This window comes from Apteryx rowi, unplaced genomic scaffold (genome assembly GCF_003343035.1).
Source record: "Apteryx rowi isolate R43461 unplaced genomic scaffold, aptRow1 scaffold_56, whole genome shotgun sequence".
Lineage (NCBI taxonomy): Eukaryota > Metazoa > Chordata > Aves > Apterygiformes > Apterygidae > Apteryx > Apteryx rowi.
The window spans coordinates 1054115-1080667 of NW_020450827.1; the positions used below are offsets into that span (position 1 = coordinate 1054115).

Sequence of the window (26553 nt, forward strand, 5' to 3'; positions counted from 1 at the left end):
CAATGTTCAAAAATCAGAACTTCTCAACAGGTACCTGAGATACATTTATAAGTTTTATTGGATAATTATTTCTAATAGAAATGTGAATTTTTGTGACTCAGTTATGTCAGTAAACATCCTCCTGCAGATTTATATTTACACATATATATATTTCTAAATGAATGTAATGAATGATATATATTACCGTGTAATGTGTATAGCCAATATAAATTTATACTCATATACTGCAGACAGAGTATACAGTACGATCCAATCCAGTTCTGTGGTCTTTACTCTGTAATAGCTATTCTAACACATGAAAATAGCCGTGCTTCTATGAAACAGCTCTTTTTTGATATAGCTATGGCCCCAACAAGGGCATAGTACTATTTTATTACAACTGTCAAAGTTAATATGATAAGTTTCTACCTAGACATTCAGACTTCTATTTAACAGATATTTTTATTACTCACTTGTTCACATCCCCTTTTAGTTAGGCATCTGTCACAGGAACTTAAAGCAAACATTACTAATAAAGGTGGAAGGGGCAGCAAAGGACGTGCACGCTGTTCATACTACAGATATGATTCACGGACTCAGCATTACTTGTACCTTTACTGGTGCTCTAAACCCTGCCCTTCCGCCCAGATTGAATGGTGATCAGCAGGAAGGGAGCCACACGGGTAACGCTGCCCCGACTGCCCGTATGATACCCCAGCCCTCCGGAAAAGGTTCCCGTTCCTTGTGCCGCCAGCGGTGCCCGCTGCTTGCCAGCATCCACCTGCTTTCATCCTGCTTTTACACGTTCAAATGGACAAATGATCATCGTTCAAACGCTGACATGCCGTAGGAAGGGTGTCGTGCACTGCGAGTGCCTGTTACGATATTAACTTTTCAGTGGCCAGACTAAATAAAGAGAACATTAGGACAAAGCCAATCTCTTATTTTTCCTCTGATGAGCAGTTTTGGATAACTTATTTCAAAGCAGTAATCAATATATCACAACTCGTGTGACATTAACTAACCAGCAGGAACTTCCGCTTGCTGTAACACTTTGTGACTTGAAAATTGTGCAACACCTTCAGTAAACACTTCCTCATATAGGAACAAGAATAAAGCTGAACAACTCACTCGCTCCCATTCACTGCACCAGAGAGGAGAGCTTAAAACACAGACAAGGCTGCGAACCAAACTTCCCCAGCCCAAAGAGACCACTGCTAGATAAGCGCAGCTGTGATGACTAATAAACTTCTTGTTTCGGTTGTCTGGCTATGTTTTCTGCGACAAGGTAAGTCCTTTTATTTTTCTTCCTCTTTCATAAATGGTTATTATAAGATTACTTTCTATAGCTTTTATGAATTTTTAATTATTAACCTGCAGATAATACTGAAGAAAAGCAAATAAAAGTAATTGAAGAAAATGTTATTGCTGAAGTTAGGGAGTCTGGTTTTTTTTCTTTTACCATTCAAAGCAATTATTTTAAATTCTCTAGTCAGAGAAATATTTACTTGCATGAAAACTGGTCGCAGATTGGCTAAAGATTCAGAACAAGTTCATTTTGCGAGCCAATTAAGAAAGTGCTTCCTCTGCAAGTGATCAGAGAGTTTATCCAATTGGGACAACTTACCACACTGACGACACTTTGGCAATTAAAGGAGAGAGTTTTATTTGAATCCTGTTAATGACATTACCCGAACTAAAATAGTTAGCACCCTTATTATCTCAGGTTGTGAGCAGAGAAATTCATATGACTTATCCTTAACAGACCACACATTTTCTTTCCACGTGCATTGTTTCTTTCAATTCATACCAACAGGGAAGAGATTTTTTCAGAAGGTGGCATGCACAAGCATGCACAGGTTTTGTATACATAATTACACATGTAATTTGTATTTTTGTGACTTCACTAGCTGCACAGGATATCTGGAAATGCACACGTTTCAAATGCTTAAGGTGTTATATATCTCATCTCTTGATAAAAACAAATTTTCATTATCAATGAAATCCTCACTATAATGGTATTTCTTCCTGGTTTAGGTTGCTTGGAAAATTACATGATTATTTGTTCCTCATTGGCACTTTTTGTAGCTGTTCAATGAAGCCCAAGGAATCTCTTTCCTCCTAAAAGCTCCTAACTCGAGATAATGCCTAAAGCAAGATGAAGGTAGTGTACGGAGTTGATTGAAAAGCTGCCTCTAATCCAGAACAAAACTAACCTGTTTTCCTCGAAATGCTACCTGTATCGCACTGCAGGAAAAAGTCAAGTTTAGTTCTGAGTCCCTGTTCAAATCCAGCCTAAATTTGCACTATCTGGGCTACAGTCTGCCTTCTAAACAGAGCCTGCCTCAAGGAATGGATAGATAAAATTGGGGCACAGAACTCAGTTTCCAGAGGCCTAAAATATTACTTTGGTCACTGCATGAGAGCATACTTTAAGCTCATGGAAAGGGTAAGCCTGCAAAATAAAAGATTTTTAAAAAGTCAAAAAACCCACTTGCTTAAAATAAAATTTAACACATCATTGTTATTTACAATAGCAAACTTGCATTCGTTGTTTGCTAACAGGGTGCACACGGATAGTTTCTGTGTACTGTGCAATTGCTCAGCTGATGCAAGGTAACTTCTTAGGGCTTATTACTACTACATCATTGTGTCCTTCTCTACAGCACTCAACCTTGTCCAGATAAGGCCAAGCCGAGTTTATTCTGCAATTAATTTTGGAAAGGGCTTAATCAAGTAAGCCAGTTATGAAGAATTAATCTATTGATTTTACTGGAACAATTTGCATGAGCATGTGCTCTGTTGTTGCAGATACAGAAAATTACAGTAATTGGATGCCACATTCTTGTAAAAATCTGGCTTCAAGGCAGACAATTAAAATGGGAGTTGCACTTTTTCTTCTTTTTTTCTTTTTAATACAGGTTCTAGTGTTTAGTGCTGAGCCCTCGAGAATTTGTCCATTCAGGTGAAATGACCTTCTGAGTGAGATTAAAGAGCTTAAGAGGCATATAGACCTAGACTTGCATTGCTGGTAATGAACGTGTCACTTGTAGGACCCCCCGTTTTCCCAAATGCTATCAGCTGCTCTCATTAACTTCGAGTGATGCAACATGTACTGACCACCTCTGCAAGACAGGCTCACAAATACAATTTTGTCAAAAATCACTCATGCTTGGAAACAGAAAACAAAATCAAAGCACTCTTCATTAGCAGTATATTTCCCCAAAATGTCCTCTATAGCCCACTGAAGACACACAGCACTTCTCACAAACAAGCCAAGTAAAAAAGGGTTATGAGTCATTTAATCTGGATTCCTTACCACCTTCAAGATTTTCCTACTTAGTCTATCTACAGTATCATATTTCCTACAGTATGGTATTTCCTACAGTAGTCTATCTCCTATTCTTTTACCTAGCCTGGTTCAAATGCCTTCGCAGTCCTGCTGTCACAAGCATGCAATCACCCTTGATCTGATTCAATAGGTAGAGCATGTCTGTTGGAGGACTGCCAGGAAGTATTTATGTGAGACTAGCCGAAAACCTTTCTAAAGGAGAAACCTAGGTTTGTTCCAGGCTCGTGGTGAACTCTACAGACTTACTTGCCTATCTGGAGGCAATCTTACCTTGTACATCGTCATGTGATAGAGTTTGGAGATCATTAATTTCGCAGAACCATTAACTTAATTCAGGTCGTCTGCAGAATGCAAAGGCCAAGGTTGCACCTTGCACAGCTGGCTTAGCATGTTGGTACAACAAACCTCTACCGCTGGGAAAAGAAATCCTGAGGGAATTGCATAAAAGATTTTGACACCTAGAAATAGCCAGGTGTGTCACCTTGTGTGAACATCAGAGGATAACAAACCTTATGTTAGATCACATAATGGGGGGTGACTGCTTAGCCCACCGGATGAGCATTTCCCAGAGCCAGCGCAGGGAATACATGAGAAATGAGTGGTGCAGTAGATGGATGAATACACAGGACCTAAGAATAAGTCCTGACAGATGCAAAATATGCTTTTTTAAAAAGTTAATACTGTGTTTGCATAAGTATACATTTGTTTCTCCCTAGGGAGCACAAGCAAGAAATTACCTGGAGTTGAGCAATACGAAGTAGTTTATCCACAGAAATTGCACACAATACATAAAAGAGATGCAGAAAGAAACAATGAAGAGGTATTAAAAGAGAGAATTCTTATTTTAGGGGATGGGGAGGGAGATGGGGAAGCTTTTCTGGAGTCAGAGTAGCCTTGGCTTTCAAGCGGAAGAGACTTTGGAGCCCTAAAGAGGATGTGTACAACATCGATTTCATGTCTGGCAAAGACAGGCTGTGACGGGTGCTGGGTAGGTAGGTAGGGAAGTACCCATATGCGGTTAGTGGATCTTCTATGCTTGTACCTCTGCACAGATGTATTTTTTGATACTACTCAGATTTTGAGTAAACTACGGATATTTTAATTTGAAGCAAGTTAAATCAAATGCTTAAAACTAAGCATGCTTTTACATACTTCAAGGTAGAATTATTAAACTTTTTGAAGTTAAGCATGCACTTCAGCACTTTCCTGAATATGCTGGATGTGTGTTTATGACTGTAAGAATGCATTTTCAAGGTTCAGTTTATTCCTCTAATTAACTATGAAACAAAGTGAGCTCCTGCTTATTCTAGAACAGCCAGGCTGCTTATTCTTGGTGGGAAGGAGGAAAAGAATGTAGCTGGCAACTCAACAAGAGCAGGCTCTTAGCGAGGCCAGAAATTATAACAGTCCATATTCTAACACTTAAATTTGTTTACAGACAAAATACAATGACACGATGGAGTATGGAATCAAAGCCAACGGAGAGGAAGTCATACTTCACCTAAAAAAAAATAAGTAGGTTCAGTTCAATTTTTTGCTTGAACTATTATCCCTCACTGTAAGTGGCTCTGTAGAGCACTCAGGATGCAAAGAAACAGGACTTGGGCTCCTTCCTATGAGACAGAGGTACTTTGGTAAATGTAACCTTCCAAGTCCAAGGGCAGAGGAGGACAGGACAGGACAGGACGCATCATGTCGCTACTTTGGTAACTTGAAATAACTATGCAGGCATATGACATTATTATGACGGAATGACTAGCCTAACCTGGTAACTCTATTCTCCCATTTATTTCCTAAATGGCTAAATCCACTGGATGTTTAATGTTTACAGATTAGTTTACAAGCTTTCTATGTCTGTGTATTGTCTCTGGGTTACATTTATTTGTTCTCTGTTAGTAGAATCTACAGAGAAGAAAAACAAGAAAAATATCCATGAAACAGGGATGTCTGTGTTGGCTCTGTAACCTCTGCAAAAATGGAAAATAGTAATAAAAAATACAATTATCTTCAATAATAAGGCTTCTAACACTCCCTAACTTAACACTACAGCCGTTGGACTTTTTATAATGTAACATATACTGGCACCAACATAAGATGTTTTATGGGAATTGAAAGTGAGGAGAGCTCGCTTCCTCGGCTGAAGAGATTAGCAGCACTTAAACAGGCCATGCAGAGGGCATAGAGAAGCAGCGGGCACTGTTACAGGAACATAGCATACAAAAAGTCCAATACTATACAGAGCAAACATGAAATAAAGCACAGCTGTGATTTTCTGCTTGCTGGCTTCACCATAATATTTGACACGGTATCAAAGAAGTCTGTTTTAATAGGTGTGTTTCTAATGGCTGTGTAAATACAATGATGCTATAATCAGTTCATGTTAAATATATACTATAATTAAATGTTTGTCCCAGTTTAAATTTAACCTAATATTTGAAGGGGGGGAATTATATTGCGCTAGATCCCACTCTTTAAAAAGAAATGGGATTGTGGGAGTTTGGAGTAGTTATCCAAATAGAAATGAATGGAGACTTGGTTTGGTGCTGGCTTCAGCAGGACTACAGCTCTGGCCTAACTTTAAGCCAGAGCTGTAGCCTTTCTTAAGCGATATGCTGGATAGGAGTTGCTGTGCACAGAGCCTTGCAGGTCAGGTCTTCAAAAGGAATCACAAATGCGTATGTTAACAAGACACCCAAAGTCATTATCTCCCAGTGGTGGCAGAATTACAGTAATCTATTCTGTAGATATGATGTCCTCCTTTGAGGTTCAGAACACATATGTGCACAAGAATAGAGTTTTGTATAGATATAAAAGAAAAATCAGCTTCAGACAGAATGACTACAAAGGGGAAAGCTTGGGTTAGCAAAGTTATAAAAAAGCTGTGAGCAAAAGGATTGGACAATCTTAAAAACATATGCTACTGTAATCTTAATATAGTATCTGTGAGCATGTGCACATATACAGATATATGCATGCACAGGCACACATGAAATAAGTGAAACAGCTTCTCCACTGACCTGTATCTTAAGCTATTTATCATCAACGAGGGTGAACTGGGCAGACAGAACAGAACGGTACCATTTCACACCCACTGTGGAGTGGTGGAAATGACTACACAAATTGGAGGCCAGAAAAAGGATCAGTACTGCATATGCAATCATACATTTACTTTCAGATCTACCAAGAGATTACTTTATAGCAATAAAATAAGTAGACTTTAATTTTGTTCTTATTTTAGAGACGTCCTTTTGTTTGAGTAAGTATTATGAACAGGCACAATTACGCACCCAGCAGCCTTGCTTCCCCAGTCTTTTGATACTAATAATAACCTGAATTCCCTAAATGCTGTGTGTGCTATATAATTGCCTCTTTTCTAGATTACTCCAATTTAAGTGTTTTGAATAATAACTGCACTTTATTCTTTGCAGGCATCTATTAGCTAGAGACTATACTGAAACAATTTACTCAGATGATGGTCGACAAATAACAACAAGCCCTCAGATCAAGGTAGTAAACAAAGTTTTCTTTCCCCTATATTTGCAGTCTTGAGGAGGTCTGTAAGAGATTCATAGGTCCACGAAATAACAGCACAAACTGGGACAGAAAAAAAAAAAAAGATTTTAAGTCCAGGTGCTAAGAACTATAAACTTAGGATGCCTCTGAAGGGACAAGGGAGAATGATTCTCGACTCTGGTGGAGCTACGCTGATTTACACCGGTTAAGACTCAGACATACATTTTGCTTTCAAAAAGAAAAGCACTTTTCAGCTCACGGGCTGATGAACACATCTTCTGAGCTGGATTTCTCTCTTTTACGAGGAAAGGGAGTGGAGCCAGGTCAGAATAAGCATTGCACTGCTTTGGACCTCCTGACTTTTTGCTCATGTTGCACAGCTCCGTGACTTGCTTCTACACACTAATCTCGGTGAGATCATGGATTCAGATAAACACACATTCCCTCATTGGCTCCCCTTTCCACCCAGGCTCCCAGGAAATCCATTACAGGTTACCCAGGTGGTTTCTCTGAACCATGACAAATCAGTTACTCAGATACAGGCATAAAGGAAATCACTGTCTAAGTTATTTTTTAATTAACTATGTGCCCAGGGGACTTATCCTGTTGCTCTTCAACAAAGCCTTCACTTGAAGCATTTTGTCCGCTGTCGTGCTATGTGTTTTAATACATGCAATTTGGAATACAAAACCTAACGATCTTTGCCATAGGGTGATTAGCAGGAACAGGAGGATCTCAGGTGAAATAAGCATGTGTAAAGAATTCTGGGTAGCTTTTTATAAAACCGAGACAAACTCTGATTGCTCCAATTACTTCCACTCCCTGAAAGGATCCTGTGAAAAGTAAATAGCACCTATATCTGGTTAAAGATAATCTCAACCAGGCCTGGCTATGCAGCTTGCTAAACAGGGAATTCCTACATTGTGAATACTTCATTACCATCTCATTAGTTGTTTCTCTTGCATCCTTAGGAGACGGACAGTAATCCAACATTTTTTGTCTCTAGTAATTTTCACTTTGTGACCGATTCTTTCACTGTGAGAAAGTTGGCACATTGTGATGGAAGGAAGATTAAATAAATGGTAAAGTGAAACCAAAAATCCATGTGAAAAGAAAAGGCACACTGCATGCAGATTTGCATACTATTTTACAGGCCTCTATTAAGAAATCTAAGGAAAATACTAAGGGTAAAGTTTTCCACAATACCTCAGTGACTTTGAGCTCTCTTTGAACACAGAACTGCTCATTAGAACTTAGATCTCTAAATCAATTGTCATGAACATTCTTCCCCTAAGCATATGTTTTAATATAATGTATGTATTTTAATCTCAGTGAAGTTAATGCATTTAATTGTTGGGTTAATGTTAAAGGGTGTTTCCCTGAAGTTTTGCCACAATAAAATAATGGATCTTAATTCAGCAGAGCATATCAGTAAATGCTTAATTTTGAGCAGTGAATCTGCATATTCTTATTTTCACACATTTTTAGCAGATACTTAAGTTTGAGATCACCATAAATGTTCTTAAAATACAGAATGTGAGGAAGATATGGCTAAACTGGAGAAAGAGAAGGCAAATCAATCTGGGATGCATAAAAGCCAAGTTTTTAAAGGCATCAGGCCAGTTCATTGCAGTCAATAAGACAAGGCCCAATTTGACAATGTATTTTTTCTTTCTAAATAGGATCATTGTTACTATGAAGGTTATATTCAAAATGATGCTGATTCAATAGCAAGTATCAACGCTTGCAAAGGTTTAAGGTAAGATGGAGGTTTGGTTCACAAAAGGTAACAGTAGCAGACTGCACATACTCTGTGAGGCTAAATTTTCCAATTTACATCTTAAGCTATATCTAGCTTAAGAGCTATTATATCTATAAATGGATATTCTCTTTTATTCATGATTACAAGGAAACTAGTTTATAAAGCAAAGGGAAAGAAAGGAGAAGTTACCTTTCTATTGCAGTTCCAGAGCATTTAAATTAGAAGCCAAAGGAACATCTATATAAATAGATGTATATGAATGATTCCATAGCAGATCAGGTCATATTGCCTAGTGTTTGAAGTTGCTTTCAGTGGATGTCTAGGGACGATGCTTCTAAGCTGTAGGAAGCTGCATTGACACTTCAGCAGAAGGTCACGTTATTTTCAGTGCTAAAGCAGTTACAGGGTCAGCAAGTTCAATCTTTTGCACAAAAAGACCAGTTAAAAAAATCTGTTCATTTCTAATCATGGAAGACACAGTGGCATAATGTGAAAGGGCAAGAGGATGGCATTAAGTCTGAGAAGCTGGAGCACAACATCTTCCCAATGGATAACGGGGTTTTGCCAAAATCCAGACTTTGTGAATAGATCCAGCATTGCATGCCAAGTTTACATGTTAATACAGAATGCTTATTTTGACATTTGCGGATCAAAATTATTCAAAATTCTCAATTGCTTTCAATATTTCAGCTTTTCATCTCAATTAAAGATGAAATCACATCTTTGATTCCCCACTGAACTGAAATTCACTTTTCAATCATCTTTGTCAAGCACAAAAATCCCAAATTTAAATTTATTTCATTCCTAATCCAGTTTCTTTTTGACTGACAGTCTCCTGCTCAGAGACCTCACCTGATCAACCAAAGCTTCCAATTGACTCAGCAGCTTTGATTTCTACCCTTAAGTTTTTGTATATTCTGCCCACATGCTGCCAAACCATATTGCATTGCATCAATGTGTGCAATGATCCTTACGCTTGTGCTAAATGCTGTTTGATGTAATGTTGCTATCCTGACTCTGGCCTGTGGATTCAAAGGATCACAGTCTAACCTAATGAAAATTTTCATAGTGGATATTTTGAGACCCATGGTCAGAAATACCTTATTGAACCCTTGGGAACCTCAGACAGAGAAGAACATGCAGTCTATAAATATGAGAAACTGGAAGACACGTCCATAAAAACCTGTGGCGTAATCAATAGTACCTGGGAACAGGATTCAAATGACCTCACCAAGATCTTCAAATCAAGCAACAATCCAGAAGTAAGTACAAATCAAAAAAGAAGCTGAAACTGTAGGAGAGCTGTGTGACTGGCACAAGTCCCGCTTTGTCTGATGGCACCTACTGAAGAGAAGCATGGTGAACAGCGGAGCATGCTCAGGTCTTAAACAACCAGATCAAAATGTGCCAGTGCTCAGAGATCTGAAGTTAATAAAGCCACCACCTGAGTTAAGCTCTCCTGCATGTGTCCATGTGCATCTTAAAACATCTAAATACTTTTTAATAATTAGCCTACCGTTCATCATTTTTTAAAATGAGACAGTCCCATTCTAAATGACTTAGCTAAAGAAATACCCTGATAACTAATACATGGTTTTGAAATTGAAAGGATTGAGACTGAAACAGGCCCTGAAAGTCATTTAAAATACATCTTTTCTTTAGATGAAAACATATCTGAAAGCAAAAAAGTATCTGGAAGCTTACATAGTTGCAGACAACGCTATGGTGAGTACTGAAACAGGTATTTCTCTTTTGACCCTTTAGAGGCGACCTTTCCAAATACTCATATCCCTGGGCTCCTATTACAATTACAGTGCTAAGTATGCTTTACCACAGACTTTGATTAGGAATATGATTTCCTAACATCACATGATTTAGAAAATCCCACCTGGAGATGACAAGAATTCAGAACAGATGGCAAGGCACCCATCACAACCAGGGTCTTTGCGGTTCTTTTTCTAGGGAGGAAAAAAAAAAAAAAAAAAAGTCTTTTGGGATGAAAACATGGCCCTTATCAGTTGTTTTATAACTCAGGGGAGGTTTCCTATTTGTTTTCTAGGCCTTTAGGCCCCACAGCAATGGTCAGTTGATGTGGCACAGGGAACCAGTTGTTGGGAGAACATCTGAGCATCCTTCTCTCTCACACCAGCAACATTTCGGACCTTGGCCCTTCCTGACCCCCAAGAAACTAGTTTCTTTTGCAGGATCTGCAGAAGCTGGTCACAGACACAACTGCATGTGTCATGTTAACACCTGGAAGACTGGGTCCACCAGCAAAGGTGGCAAAAGGAGGTCACCAAAAAGAAACAATCAGGGTCAGGGAGGAGCTCACAATGCAGTGACTGACCTGTTCTGCACGTTAAACACAGATATACATTTAAAAAGGGCCTAATCCTGCAAACACACAGGCTTACCTTTAAGTCTGAGAGTGATCCTAGCCGCAGCCAAATCTGACCCTTACAGCTACTGCGTGCTCACAGTTGAGCTATCCATGTTTGCACTATCAGACCTAAACTTCCTCAGCACCGCAGAAGGAATTGATTTCAATTATAAATAGGTGATGTGCCGTCATCCTAGGCAGGTCTAGATACTTAAGTCTGATCTAGAATCTCTATAAAATCAAGTATAAATAAGATAGCATCAGTGAATACAGTTTGTCCTGTCTCTTTGTTTCAGGCTTTGAAATATATTGTCTGATAAAATAATAAATACATAAGATAATAATAAATAGATCAGATATGGTGTGGCTTGCAACGTGGTCTTCAGTGAAGTATTCCTTTTCTTTTCTACAAATCACCTTTTTTCCTTCTCCTGTTCCTGACACCCTATATTTACTTTTTCAGTATAAGAAGTATAAGGAAGATGTTAAAGCTGTAAGACAAAGGATATTTGGAATAGTCAACTACATCAACACGGTAAGAGCAAATACAGCTAAGTGAAACTGGAATAGAAGTATATTTTTTTTCTATTGCAAGCTTCATGAAATAATAAATTTAAGAAAGAATGACAGCTTCCTTGTCATTTATGAAACAAATCTACCTGCTGGGAAAAATGTGTAAGAATCTGTCCCATTACATATCTAAAACCAACAGAAACACAATTTCAGACTGACAACTTACAGTCCACAATATTTCCCACTACAAACAGCCATAGAGACTACACAGCATTTCTCCATTACACTGCCCTTGTGTATTCCTTTGTATCAGGCAAAGTGAGTGGAAAGTAGATATAAATGCTGCCATATTCTCATATGTTATTTCACCCTGCAGTCATTTTGCATCCATTTTCAAGTCCTGGCCAAACTAATCCATCTGTCCATATTATCTTGTTCTCTGCCTTCAGATAGGAGGTTTCTATAAAACCAATTGATGTTAAAGAAGGCTTTATACCTCATTTTTTTAGCAGCTGTTAAAATGAATGATTGAAATTCTTTGAAAAGAATGAACTGATTCTTGATTTCTTTCAAAATTCAAATTTCTTCAAAAATACAGCTGGAATTTTCAAAGTTTTAAAGCCATTTTTATAGTAGGTTTAAACTTGGAGGAAAAGATTTCATGTTTTGGCTGGTCTGATTAATTTTTTTTGCAAATTCAAAGTGGGGAAAAGCTTAAACATGGCTTGGAGTGGACCATATTGCTAGCGACAAACATGGAATAATTACCAGGATAAGTGTGTTTCTGAAGTCTTTACAATACACTTCCTTACTACAGCAATGCTGTTTCTCTACTGCAGGTTTATAAGTCCATAAATATCCACGTGGCATTAATTGGCCTAGAAATCTGGACAGATAATGATAAATGCTTCTTGAGTCGTGCGGCAGGTTCCACTCTAGACAGCTTCTCAAAGTGGCGTCGATCAGAGTTATTACAGAGGAAGAGAAATGACAATGCTCAGCTAATCACGTGTGTATCATTCTGTTTCCTACTTGCATTTCCAAATAGGTTAGAGGAATGAGTTCTTAAAAAATTGGTCACCAACCCATCGAGATGCTATCTATAATAAACTGGATTTCGTGCTTTCCAATACCGAGCTGTACTAATTATAGGACAAAAGGATGAAATGCAGGTTTGATGTCTTGCTTTTCTTTGCTTCATGGAGCATGGATTACCCACTAGGACATAATACTAGGACATAGTGTCTAATGTTTGTATCTGAATCCCTGCAAAAAGAGGCAACGTGGACGTTGGTTATACCTCAGTCACTCCCTTTTCCTGCTCTGGTCACAAAATAGTTGAGTGCCCTGAAAACTGCAGCGCTTTAGTCTTACCATCAAAGGAGACATGGCATGAAGTTTAATGGCTGTGAAACGCAGAATGCCAAACTAAACCAGTGCTCAGTGGCTCAAGTGCAATGGCCCTGATTCATCAAAGCACTTTACTATGTTTAAAGCACTTCATCAAGCAGTTTACACTGAAACAGGTGCTTAAGTCTCATTAACTGCAATGGAATTCAAGTACACATTTAAAATGAAACGTGCATTTGTTTTCTGATTTGCAGAGATCTTAAGTATATCCTTAATTATATTAAACCAGGGGTTGCAAACCAGAGATGGAAATGAGCCTATGCTTAAAGCCTTCAGCTTTGTTAACAAAGCTGACAATAACTTCAGACGTGCTTCCCGATAACAGATCAGTGCATTTCACTCCACCTTTCTTCTTCCTTACAGAGGGCTTGACTTCGAGGGCACAACAGTTGGACTAGCCTTTCTAAAATCCATATGCAGTGATGTATATTCTGCAGGTATTATTCAGGTCTGATTTGTTCTTGTTTATTTTATTTTTTAAAGGCTTTTCCTTGTCTTCTACTCAACCAACAAAGAACGTTTAAGAAAATTATTAGGTGTGTGACATTTTCAGTTCCCTGTCTGGTTCATATCATTACTTTATTAGGCTGTGGAAATTCATGGTCAGAGATTTTATTTTAAATGAAATGCAGAGGGTAAGGAAAGCACATGCAAAGCATGGTATTTGCACTGTTTAAATGTCAACGCCAAACTCAGACACCTGTATTTGAAGCATCAGGCTCCTGTATAGTCACAGGAGAGAAGTAAGTGATTCTGTGCCTCCAACTCAAGGTTCCCTCTGTTGAAGAGGGTTCCCCACGCCTAAAGGAAGAGAGTAGGAATACCCTCTTCTCCAATGGCTTTAAGAGAGAAGTAAATGATGGTATCTGTCACAATACAAATCACCAATTTAGCCACTTAATTACAAATAACTAAGCTATTCCACTTAAAGTTTAGCCTAAACAGGGACATCGATCCAAAAGCTTACCCACAGCACTGGGAAAGTTGACTGTTGAGCCCACCTTCCTAGGTGCAGGCTGTTGGTAAAATGACTGACCCACAACATGAAATTCCAGCTTTCCCAAAAATCCAATCTTGACTGTGAAACCAGAATGCATCTCAAGGTGGGGTATGCACCCTGCAGCAGCAGGATTTGCAATGCCACGATGGAAGAGCATGATCAGTATGCTAGCTTTTGCTTTAGGCTGTTCCATGCTGACTGTTCTTTATACATCCAATTTCACTCTCAAAAGCACAAGACTTTTCCTTTCTTTGCTCCTACCCAACAGCACAAAATATCAAGCTAAGAGTGAAGATGGAGCACAGCTTCTGCCTCTCCACTTGGTGCGCACACAATGTCATATACAAAGGTTACCTTGGCGTAACAAGTAATAATAATATCACACCCACGTAATTATCCAAAGCACCCAGACAGCTACCCAAAGCACCCAGACAGCTATCCAAAGAGAGGATTAGGAGTTTTAGATATTCAGTTCCCCTTAATACTCAGTTGTTACTTGGCTGCCCAACTCCCTCATGTTTATTTACTTATGTTGGTTAGTGGTATGATCTCATTCTTAAGCTATTATACATAATCCAGACTAAACTGTGGAAGAGACGCATGTATGAGCTTGGATTGACTGACAGATCAATGCCTTGTGTACTGGCATAGATAATTTCACTCGAAGTAAAATTGTCCTATTTCTTAAACACATGGTTTCTCTGATGTTCTTATTTGTTCTAAAATGTTCATGGAAATAATAGGCTGCTCTCATTTCCACAGGATCATAACAGAAATGAAATTGCGGTTGGAGCTACCATGGCACATGAGATGGGTCATAACCTTGGCATGAGTCATGACACCAAGGCCTGCACATGTAATGACAAAGTTTGTATCATGACAGATACTGTCAGGTAGGCATTTGCAAAGAAGGGTGAGTGCTTTAATGCGTAGGGGCAGTTACTGATGGGCTTTGGATAAGCTGCCAATTTCCTAAATGGCGTAGTGGTTATTATTTTTGTCCTCTGACATTCAAATACACAAAAGGAAAAGAAAAAAGACGACATTCCAGAAAGTGCTGGGCATCCCATTTTGAATTCCAAGCTCTTGTAAGACATTCCTAGATGGACACCTAAAAAAATCATTAGTCACTTTTGGATAGCCTTTACTTTGCATGCATGGTGGGTTCTTCATATTATACCATAAATACTTGCAGTAACTATTTCTTCCTCAAAATGGTAACAGCATGACTTTTGAGAAAACTATTGTGGCATCTCATGGATAACAGAAGCTCCCCAAGATTAATCTAAAGTATATTTTTGTTCCCCATGCTGAAGATATTTCCTGTGAAAATCACACTAAGTGATTGCACTTTCAATAAACATCCATTTGAGAGGTTTAGGTGAACTTTAATCTTTTTTTAAACACCCTCAGCTTCTGCTAGGCAGCCCAATGGAAAACTCCTAATGCCTGAACCACCCAGATATGATTTGTGTAGACCACACTTAAATCTTTGGGATGTGAGTTTTATTATATGCAGTGTCTACATTGACTACATCTTTTTTTCCATCTAATCTGTTTGTCTCCACTGTTTTTCTATTATAACTAGAAGATGGTGTTATATTTATTAATGTATGTATTTGGAAAAATAGCTGCATCTAACAATTTAGGGCAAAGTCACTTGTTCATTTCTCTTCTAAGTGGTATTGCTTTTCCTTATCTACGCCAATTCTAACATAAATCCTCCTGCTTTCTCAATATAGTTCTATAATCCCCCAGAAATTCAGCTCATGCAGCCTCCAAGATTTTGAGAAATACATGTTGAGCGACATGCCAAAATGCTTAACTAACATCCCAGATACAAGCAACATCATAGCCCCTCCAGTCTGCGGAAACAGCTTTGTGGAAAAAGGGGAAGAATGCGACTGCGGAACTCCTGAGGTATCTACGTGCAACTTGGAATAAAATAATACACAGCCTCAATCTTTGCCTCTTCTAAGTAATAGCTGGCTTTTCTTAGTATTCGAGGTAGCCAGTTCAAAGCTAGCTGAACTATTTCTGTAGCAACTGTGGTCACCAAATTGCTGATCTGCAATGTAGTCATCCCTATAGCACGCACGCAGAACCGCGGCAGGGTAGACTGCACGATGTGGCCGTGCTTGCTGTGCAGACGGAGGAACTCCGAATGGGGAAGAGCCTTCCACAGCGAATCATCTGAGAGGAAATGAGCAAGTCCCCTGCACCACTTACGTCTGCACTTCATAATCAAACATACTTCGTATTCCCACATGAGCCGGCTGAGAACAAGTGGCACAGTTTGTAGTGAAAATGGGTTTTAGAGAAGCAATGGGCAGGTCCTTTTCTCCCTCAATAACCTGTGCAGGATGGTGCATTGAGAATGCAGTAAAGAGGGGACCCAAAACGCGAAGCACTGTGCCAGGGCTCTGATTCCTCTCTCATTCTGTCACAGGAATGCACAAACACTTGCTGCGACCCAGAGACATGCAAACTGACCACAGGTTCTCAGTGTGCACACGGAGAGTGCTGTGAAAACTGCCAAGTAAGACTCCTTTCCCCCTCTGGCTTCTCTCATGTTTTCTGGGGTATATTTTTGGCCCTAAAAATGCAGTAGTACACCTTTCAAGAGAATCAACCCTCGTTATTTGTAATTACTGACATAGCACAGTAATGAGAAGCGTGCTTTGCCCATCCCAGACTACCCTACAGCTATCAATTTACTCAATCTTTCAACATCCTGGTGAAATGAGTTTTTCCCATTTTCTCCTGGAAAAAAAACTGAGGTACAGCCAAGCCACAATCTTGTAAACAGATGTAACCAACTCAACATTAGATAAAGACATGACCATTACTGTAATTTGTACAGCGAGAGTGGGATTTGCCTCCCCTAATTTTAGTCTTCTCGTTTAGTGTGATTTTTAAAAGGCACAGAGGAGCGGTGCATTAAACGCAGCATTCCTTTCATCCCCTTCAGTATAAAAAACCAGGAGCTGTTTGTCGAACAGTTAAGCATGACTGTGACCTGGCCGAGATGTGCACTGGCTCTTCTGAGAAGTGCCCAGCGGACCGGTTCCGTGTGAATGGACATCCTTGCGACGATGGCAAAGGTTACTGCTACATGGGAAATTGTCCCACCCGGGAAAACCAGTGCAAAGCTGCTTTTGGACCACGTGAGTACAAGCTGGCATTGAAAAAAATAAGGCTGCCTAGGTCAGAGTAAGAGACAAAGGTAGACTTTGCCTAGTGGCAAATCATCAAAGATCTCTTTGATACCAGGAACAGCAGATCTATATAACTGAGTTTGTAGCATATACTTAATTACTATTTTTATGTTTACATTATATGTGATTATAATTACATGAGGTGAAGTCCACATCACACAATATATTTCTAGAGGAAAAAGGAAGTGGCAAGCTAATTCCTCTTTTGCACAATGGTGACAACTTTGGAATGGTACTGGGTGAAGGTAGAATTCTTCACGTGATAGATTGAGAAGATATCCATATTTCAAATTAACGTCCAAATTTCCTATTAATGGGACGATCACTGTTATTCCATATTTTTCAGTTAAAATTTGCATTTGTTTGCAAAAGCATGGAGCCTGCAGAATATGTGTGGACACTCTTAAAATATCTTTCTCCTTTGCACACCTTCCTGTTTCTTAAGACATGAGATGGCTCACCTTCTTCTCCAGTTCTGACTGTGTCCCTTCTCCTTAGGCAAGGTCGGTTGGTTTGTACGGGCTATAGAGAACTCACAAGATAGGTGTTGCTTTATGCACACAGAAACACTGCAAAATCTAACCTAATCCCAGCTTCTCTCCTAAACTCTTGATATCATTGCATATCTCGCTTTCCTCTTCAACAGAGGCTACTGAAGGTGCAGCTTCCTGTTACCGGATGAACGAGAAAGGGGTATATTATGGATACTGCAGAAAAGAAAAAGGTAGTCACTCCCCATGTAAGAAAAAGTAAGTATCATGTTACAGGACTGTGGTGTTAAATTCAGAAGGATCTGGGAAAATAGATCATTCCTATTCAAATTAAGAGCCAGAAGCATAGAGCACTGTATTTTAGATGGCATATATATCCATGTGTGCCTTCTCTTTCATCTTCAGTTTGAATTGTAGTAAAGACAATTTTGAAGAGAAATCCAATTTCCAAATAGTATTCTTACCCACTAACTATCCCAAGCCAACTATCCCAAGACCACTCTGAGGAAAAAAATGAGTGCGTGCATATATCTGTGCAAGTCTGCTTGTGAAGAGGACTCTGTGCGTGTGTGCACATGCATGTGTAGATAAGGAAATGGAAGGGAATTTTTGGACAGGGAACTTGAACTTCAGGTGAACCTCAAAGGTTGAGTTCAGATTAGATAAACGCTCATTTCAACAAAATACTGTAGGCTTCCTAATAACCTCAATAGGAATTAAAAATCTAACATGTTTTATGCACAAAACTGACCTCAAATCACTACAGGCCAAAGTTCATACCTTTAGTTACCGCTTTGGAGTTCCTGTAGGGACGCAGCAGTTTCAAGCTGGAGGAGAGAACGGCTCAAAACGTTTTTCTGTGCCATGTTATCGTTCTAGCAGCTCTTGTTCTCCTTTCAGAGATATAATGTGTGGGAAGTTGTTCTGTGCTGGGGGGAAGGAGATGCCTGTGTATGGGAGCCTGGTGACCTTTGAGGCATGCAAAGCAAGCTTTCCGACCCATGGAGAAGCAGATCCAGGGATGATTCTCAATGGAACGAAGTGTGGGAATGAAATGGTTAGTGGAGGAAAGCTTTTCTCCTATTTCTTTCGACCTTGCTTATATCATTAGCACTTTTGCCAGACAAGAAAGACTTTAAACAGGGAAGACTGAAGTGGACACTATACCTGTGATCTGATCTGCTATACCTTCTGCCTTACACCTAGTTCAGATCAGTAGAGAAGCAAATGGAAACTGCTATCCTTCTTACTTCCTTATGCTTGACTGCTGTGTTTTACTCAGTTTTCATTGATATGAATGCATGTGGCAGCAGAAATATACCTTTGTACTGAAAGGTTAAAAGGTCACAAATACGCTACTATTTTTAATCAACTATTTCCATAATGGATGTGCTAAGCATCACTGATTGCTATGTCTGCATTTCTTTGCTATATATTTCTACTTAGAGGAGGTTTGGGGGGGAAAAGAAATGGTGAAAGACAGAAGAAGGGCAGAAAGCAGTGTTACAAAATATCCAAAGGTTGAATGAGAAATTATATCAAACTCTTAATGTGGGTTTGAGTGATTTGCATACCTGTTTCTATGCCTCCTTTCACTCTTCATCACTTCACACAATAATGAGAAAGCTCTGTGTGTTCTGAAAGCCACTTGTCTTAGATGACATGTGCCCTGTACGTTTCAGGTGTGCAGCAATGGAGAATGTGTCTATGTCGAAGATGCCTTCAGATCCACCAACTGTTCTGCCAAGTGTACTGGACACGCTGTAAGATATGAGCTTTTGATGCTATCCATCTTAAAAAAACAAATTGATGCAAGTCAGCTACAGACCTCATTGATAGCAGTATTTTTTTAAGTCATTGGGACAGGAATTTGCAAAAATCCTTGAGTCGGAAGCTTCCGATATCTTTATGAATGCAAATCTAACTGACAAGTTATCAATATCTTTACTAAGGAAATTGCAGGACATTCTGTCTCTAGCCCTGCCACTGAGCCATTGTACCACAGACGTTCTCTCCCAGGACTCCCCCTTTTTGTGAAGATAATTGTGCTCATCTTATTTGAGCATTAAGAGACCCTACAGATGTAGGGCCTGAGCCTGCTGCCATGTGCCTTACGCTGTAGCTTCCACTGCAAAAATACCTGCAAAAGGCACAAGACAGCAGACAAACAGGCCTGTCCTCTACTGTGTAAAACAAGCTCTGCTATTACAACTGCTAAATTTTAGTCCAAGTGAAATGAGAGGGAGTTTCCAGACCTAACTTCGGTAAGCTTATCAGGAGGCTGATCCAGAGCCACTGAAATTTTATTATATCACCTTCACTCATGTTTCCACCCTGAATACAGTCCTGGCTTTATGCTTCCCTAGGTGTGTGACCACGAGTTGCAATGCCAGTGTGAAGAAGGATGGGCACCACCAACCTGTGACAGCTCGACAGCAGTTACCAGTGAGTATTGCATGGCCGTGGATTCGGCAAGCTCTGCAAACAACAGATTGAAATGAAAGTTTCTTTAACTCCAGTGAAACAGCACTACTTGTACTGGCTGTCGTTGCAAATATGGCACCTAAGTCTCCGATTTCTGCACTTTTTTGAGTCATTGCAAATTGTGTGAATGACTAGAGCAAGCTATTTTTCTTTATAACCTATATAAGTTTTCGCAGAGGCAAGCTCTCCAGAGGTTTTGCTGTGAGGGAGGCCGGCAAGGTGATTTCTTTAACACCGGCATAGAACTGACCTTTTCCTGATCTACCTTATGGGGAAAATACTTTGTGTAATTTCCATGCAGTTGGGAGAAGAATGATTTCTGAGCCTTTGTTATTATACATCTTTCTCCTCTCTGCACACCACTAGAGCACCAGCAGCTCTCCAATATCACGCCTTAGCTTTAGAAAAGCTTTGTTGAAGGAAAATTGTGAAGCCTTACTTATATACCACGACAACGTACTGTACCCAGTTTTGGGTATCATCCTTAAAGAGGAGAGGAACTAAAATGAACAGGAACAAAAATGCATGATCTGCGAGGACAGGTGGAAAGGGCTGGATTTGTTTAGTCTAAGGACAGCTCAGGCAGTAACAACAGTCCTCAAATATGGCAGAAATGGCAAGAAAAAATTCCTCTTCGTTACCATTCGTGATAAGACAAGAAGCCATAAGTTTGAGCAACAGTGAGGATAAGTATAGCATAGATGCTGTGGAAAAAATTACCTTGCCAATAGTAGGGAAGGGGAAAACTGCTTAGCAATACTTGGTCTTTCAAGAAACAGCAACTTGTGTTCTCTCTTCCTGACAGGTTTCGCTGTCATTGCTGGTGTGCTGGTTGTCCTTGCTGTCACAGCAGTAGCAGCAGTGTTACTTATCCGTTTCCGGGTATTCAAGAGGTAAAATACTCTCCCCATTGAGAAAAAATAACTAAAATCAAGCAACTTCTGGATGGGTTTTAGGCTGGGGTTTTCAAAGGGGGCGAAGGGAATCTGGAAGGACTCTGAATGAACTCTGGGACGCCAAGGGCCTGCTACCTTTACCGAGTTGTTTTAGAAATACTGTGATCAGGAGAGGACTGAAGACTTGAAACCGCAGCTCTCAAGATTAAACTTACAATAATTGAAAAAAAGGGAGGGGGGGAGAAAAACACAGCTATACAGCAGGCCAGCAGGAGTAAGGCAGGCATTCGCTTCAGCAGGCTTTTGTTTCATTCAGGGTAAGATGTGCAGTTGTAAGTTATATGTCAATATTTACATAGCTGCCAGCCCAGAAGGGGACCTGGAGCCACAAACCAAGTCTTTGTGAATCAAGAACACCCTGCAACGGCGGTACCTGCCCAGAAGGTAAGTGCAAGGAGGTGCTGGGTCCGCTATGGCCTGCCTGGGGCAATGCATGTCTCTCTGGGAATACAACAGAGGGGCCAAAACATCAAGACTTGTCAGCGAAAGCACGCTGCATTCCAGGGGTCTTTCTAAATGCTTGTCTAGTGCTGAGAGGAGAGTGCTGCGAGTCCCAGCGCAGGGAGGGAGCGGGTAAGCACAGGGCACCAAGCCAGCTCCCTGGCCAACCTGCAGCAGCTGGGCTGCAAGCAAAACTAACACACAGGATAAAGAGTTTGCCACAAGGCCTTTATCAGACTTAACTGTTCCCTACTTCCAGATGAACGACAAGAAACTTCTCCTTCCCATACCTCCACCACAGGAAAACAAACCACAGCGTCACAGTGTAAGTACCTCTAAAGAATGTCTTTGCTTGCACGTTTATTTCGGGGAAGGCAGAACACAGAGCTCTGGCATTACAGTGATGACCCACAATGATGATCTGGTCCCAAAGGCTGTGGAAATCACTGTACTCCAGACACAGCCCTGCACGTTCTCTTAGAGCCAGGGGAATAGCATAAAGCATCCCAGACCTAACGCGCAAAATTCACAGAGTCAAGGCACAACAAAAGCCATGCAATCTGACTTCCCAGCAGTCTCCTTATTGACCAGCAGTACAGGTAAGCTGGAGGTATCATGGTCAGACGATCTACCTCCTTCAGAACTGACCCTGTTATGAGCAGAGATGAATCCAAGCTAGATATAAACAGCTTTAAAGCCGTAGAAAATGTGCTTCTGGAACCAAAAGTATGAACCTCCAACTCAGGCCACCGTGAGACATGAATCAAGATAAATATCTCTGTTTAAGGTTGTAGGTTTGGTTGTCTAAAGCTACATGAACAGGATATATCATACAAATTTCTGATTGTATTTATATGGATCCAGGTCAGCTAGAATATTCCCTCTAGATGTATTCATATTAAACACACAGGAATTAAAAGAACAAAGTTATGATGACATGTTTTCAGGTGTGAGGCATTAATAAAAATGCCGTTGAGAACCAGAAAAAAGCCTAACAAACCCTAACGTAGCAAAATTCCTCCTTTCTTCAGTGCAGCCAGGAATACACTGATAAGCTTTTAGGTCTGGGTTTATTCTGAAATGAATGCATCCTTTTACCTATTTTAACACGCTTTCTATACAGAACACAAGCCTGCATACATTCTCGGGTAACATGCAGATACACACATACATAATATGCATACACAGGCAGTGTGTTTTTTATTCTCCTTTCTTACAGCCTGCCATAAGGCCAAAAGGTCCCCCACCTCCTGTCCCATCTACCAAAGCAGCCGCTTCTCACACAGGAGAGCGCTTCGTAAGTATAACCCTCCAAAACTGCATGTCTTTCCCCTGAGTTGCACACGAATAGCAGATGCCAATTACTATTTTCAGCTTCTGACTATACATAAAGAAATCACAGACATTCAGATCACATGTTGTTTAGGGTAGCAGCCATCTTTTTTGCCACATAATCCTAAACCACACAAAATATTTTTAACCTGTGCCAAGGAGTCCTGTGCACCATCACAAGTACATCTCATGAGTGCAGAGACATCTTAGCTGCTACAGATGTTTGCAATGCTCCCTGTATTTGCTGAGATCTGGCAGTCCCTAAAGATGCCATCTGTGGGTGGATCTCCATCAATGTGCTTTTTTTTTTTTTTTTTTTTTAATAAGTCAGAAAAACATTTGCTGTTAATAAACCCAAAGAATCCTACTTAAAGAAACAAAAATCCCTCATTTGGATGTTAAGCACTTCAGTGTTTGAGCCTCCTGCCTATCTGATACTAGGGCCTAAAAACAATCCGCACACTAGTAACCTAACTGCATGCTACTGCCTGCATGAAGACAGACTGATCAGGACTCAGAAGACATATGGGCTTAACCACAGGGACACATTCAAATTCTGTTGTCTTTATAGATGCTTCCTCAACATGTACCTTGAGCACCTCATCAGCTTTAGCTTCCTGAGCAGTCTACCAGAGCATGGTTACTTGATACAGATGAATTTACACACAGGGCTCTTCTGAAACAGGAGATCTACAACACTTGTATATTTATACTATTGTGCCTTTTAGTATGTGGACAGATTAACCTAATTCACCCCTAGCTTTTACACTAGGAAAATGCTGTAGTAAATATATGAGATCATAGTAGCAGCAGCTGAGGTCTGAGGAGGTTCCGCAGCTGCTTAGACAGGAAAGCATAAAGACATTTAAACTATATTTTTATTATAGGCACCAGAAAGAAAATCTGCTCCTTTCCCAGTTCCCAAAGGCAAACCTCCACCTCCACCAAAGGTAACTCAAGTTCAGATGTGAATAGCAGATCTTCTGGGATGGCATTTGCTGAAATTGCACCAGGCACAGTGATTTGTCCAATTCTTTCTTTTTTATTTAGGCTTTAAAACCTCCTGCTAATCCCAGAGTGTGAAGCGTCTGAAGTAGGGCTGATCAAGATTCCTGAAATTTTCAGGGACAGTTTGTCCTGTGATTCCTCCATTTTTGGCAAAGGCAACTGAGATAGTCTTCCTGTTTTCTATTAAAAAAAAGAACAAGTGACTGACAGCTGCTTTGAGAGAAAAAGTTTGTTTTTCAAACAGTGAGGAACTCTTTGGTCGTGACATCAAGCTGCTGTCCGAAAGGAAACCAAGCAAAATAGCTACTTGCACTGAGGTGTAGACTAGGAGGGAATTATGAAAGCTGCTTACATACCCTAACTCCTAGGCCACCACCCCAAGACGTGGCTGTACTGGGATGCCTCGCATCTGCGCTGCTCTTCAGCGTTTAGCCCGGCGAGATCGGGGGAAGCCTGGTGTACCAGCCCTGTCAGCAAACTGCAAACTTTGTGCTACGTTTCTGGTTCTTTGCCAGCCCCATCTTCAGCAACACACCAGACCTTCTGCTTCATGCACAACTTGCAAGCTCTGGAAGAAGAAAAATCCTTCCTGCTCTCTGAAAAAAAGAGTTTGCGTCCTTGAGGCTAGTGCCCGAATTAGCCTTGGTGTAAGTACACTTTGATTCTGGAAAGATCCTTTTGGATACCATTCTCTCATTAATCCTTAGCTTGCCTGATAAACAAGACTCCTCTTTTGAGTAGGCAGCACTGGAGATATGCTCACAAGCAAAGTACGCAGGAGTCAAACAGCTTGCTGCTTGCAAGTACTCCCAGATCTCTGGCTGTGCCAGTTTAAAAAGAACTCCAGCTGCCATCATTTCACTTGGAGAGCAAAATTTAAAAAAGGACAGTCAACAAAGTCCTTAATCATTTATTTTATTTGCCCCTCAGCTCCAGAAATATCTTAATAGTTCTCCCTTCCAGGATATACACACCTTGGTGTTTTCATTTAATTGCTCTTGCACCAGGGTGTGTTATTGTAAAGTTGCTAATGAGAACGAGGCTGGGCACAGGGAGTTGTTATTGCAGGACTGCAGCTCAGCGTGAGGCTTTGCACACTGGTGGATGACTGTGGGGCTCTTCATTAGTTCGGGCCTGCTGGCACCAACACTGTTGACACTGTTGGCCTGCTGGAATAGATCTTAATGATACTGTTGGCATTGACATTAATAATACTGTGAGGGTGCTGGCACTGATGCTATTGTTACCATTGGCACTGATACTATTAATGTGGTTGGCATCAATATTTTTAAGTAAAAGCACACGGAAGTATTTTTCAAGGAATAAAAACTCTACCAGGAAAAAAAAGAGAAATAAAATTGCCCTGGACCCAAAGTACTCAAGATTTTATGGAGGTTCCAGTTTGAACTGGACTTGGGTTTGGATCTGGATCAAAATCAGAAGAATTTTTTGGTTTTCCAAATCGATTATGCCGTGGCTCAGGAAGGCAGGTTTCCAGCCTTTGGCCATAGTGGCTTTGTTGGGGAAGATCACGTGGCTGCTGAACCGTCAAAACAAAATCTGAGGCCTCAGGTCAGCATCAGGAATAGCAACTTTAATCTGGGTTTGGTTCTGATTAGGCCTTTAAAATAAGCCTGATCCTCGGGGGGCATGAATCCCTCTCCTCACGTTCACAAACCAGCTTGCACATGCCGAAACCCTGACCCACCTGATGCTGTCCCAATGCTCAACACGTAACAGGGTGTTAAAGTGTACGGGCAGTTTTTGATGCAGAAGCTTGTTATTTACAGCGGTCGTTACTACAGTTGCATGCTGCAGAACTATTCTCTCTTTAATACAGAAACGCATGTAAAAAATCCAACTTCTTTTTGCTTTGAAGTTGCCAAGCGAGTACTGTCTGTCATGTAAAACACAGATGTGATGAAATTACAACCATCAGTTTGAGGAGTGAGGTGGGGTTTTTTTAGGATAGATTTTACTGGAAGAGCATTGCTTTCTTCCACTTCGGATAACTGCTTTATTTTTATTCAGAAATGGATTTTGATCTATCCATATGTGACTATGGTGTAAAGATTTAGAACTTATTTTTATGAACTGTAATTAATGTATTTACAAAAATTTCTGTATTAAAAATGTTCTAACTTAAGTGGAGGTGGCTGTTTTGTTTTTTAAAGATCATTTGTACACAAAATGCATGAAAATGGGACAGACTGGGATCATCTATAACATTACCCAATCCCCCAAACTCCCAGTTTCTATCAAAAAAGTCAGTCAATAGCATCGCATAACCCTGCCAAAGTTATCCACATCCTAAACAGAGGAAAACCTAATCCATTAAAGGAAAAGGTACCACATCACAATTTCTCTCCCTACTTACAGTCACCTTCTTCGTGATTTTCAAACTTTTCCCGGGTGCGAGCGTTTACAAGTTCTCCAAGGACATACAGAACTGAAGCAAGTTGACATCTACTGACTAGAGCCTCGCTTTCCCTTAGCTAGCTTTCCAAGGCCCTCAACTCCCAAACCATGGAGCAGGGGCTTGCTTTCTCCTGCAGAAACCAATGCTCTGAGCCATGTGGGCTAACATCCCCTTTGCCTCTGTACACTTTCAATAAGCAAAGACGGCACCCAACAAGGGCGTGCGTGCTATACTGAGACTATACATCTCCCTCCAGCAGTGGCTAGCAGTAAGTAGATGCCAAAAGAAAGCATAA

The 26553-nt window shown here is 40.3% G+C and overlaps 1 protein-coding gene across 1 annotated transcript; it reads left to right on the forward strand.

Moving 5' to 3' along the window:
- The first annotated feature begins 1104 nt into the window (after window positions 1-1104).
- ADAM28 (ADAM metallopeptidase domain 28) lies at window positions 1105-25932 on the forward strand. Its single transcript, XM_026081923.1, has 24 exons — window positions 1105-1267; window positions 4048-4151; window positions 4770-4846; window positions 6760-6838; window positions 8527-8603; window positions 9676-9868; window positions 10269-10331; window positions 11450-11521; window positions 12339-12508; window positions 13273-13357; window positions 14672-14802; window positions 15652-15829; window positions 16359-16448; window positions 16881-17076; window positions 17774-17876; window positions 18519-18675; window positions 19301-19381; window positions 19985-20063; window positions 20908-20995; window positions 21358-21442; window positions 21759-21824; window positions 22719-22796; window positions 23719-23781; window positions 23882-25932. The coding sequence occupies exons 1-24, from the start codon at window positions 1216-1218 to the stop codon at window positions 23912-23914; spliced, it is 2400 nt and encodes a 799-aa protein (XP_025937708.1). The 5' UTR covers window positions 1105-1215; the 3' UTR covers window positions 23915-25932.
- The last annotated feature ends 621 nt before the right edge of the window (window positions 25933-26553 follow it).

What these genes read in the sequence shown, in the direction of transcription:
- ADAM28 (XM_026081923.1), top strand. Translation starts at nt 1,216, where the DNA reads ATGACTAATAAACTTCTTGTTTCGGTTGTCTGGCTATGTTTTCTGCGA. An exon ending in GCGACTGCGGAACTCCTGAG is followed by an intron (nt 15,830 to 16,358) that starts GTATCTACGTGC and finishes ATTCTGTCACAG; the next exon opens with GAATGCACAAACACTTGCTG. An exon ending in CAAAGCTGCTTTTGGACCAC is followed by an intron (nt 17,077 to 17,773) that starts GTGAGTACAAGC and finishes CCTCTTCAACAG; the next exon opens with AGGCTACTGAAGGTGCAGCT.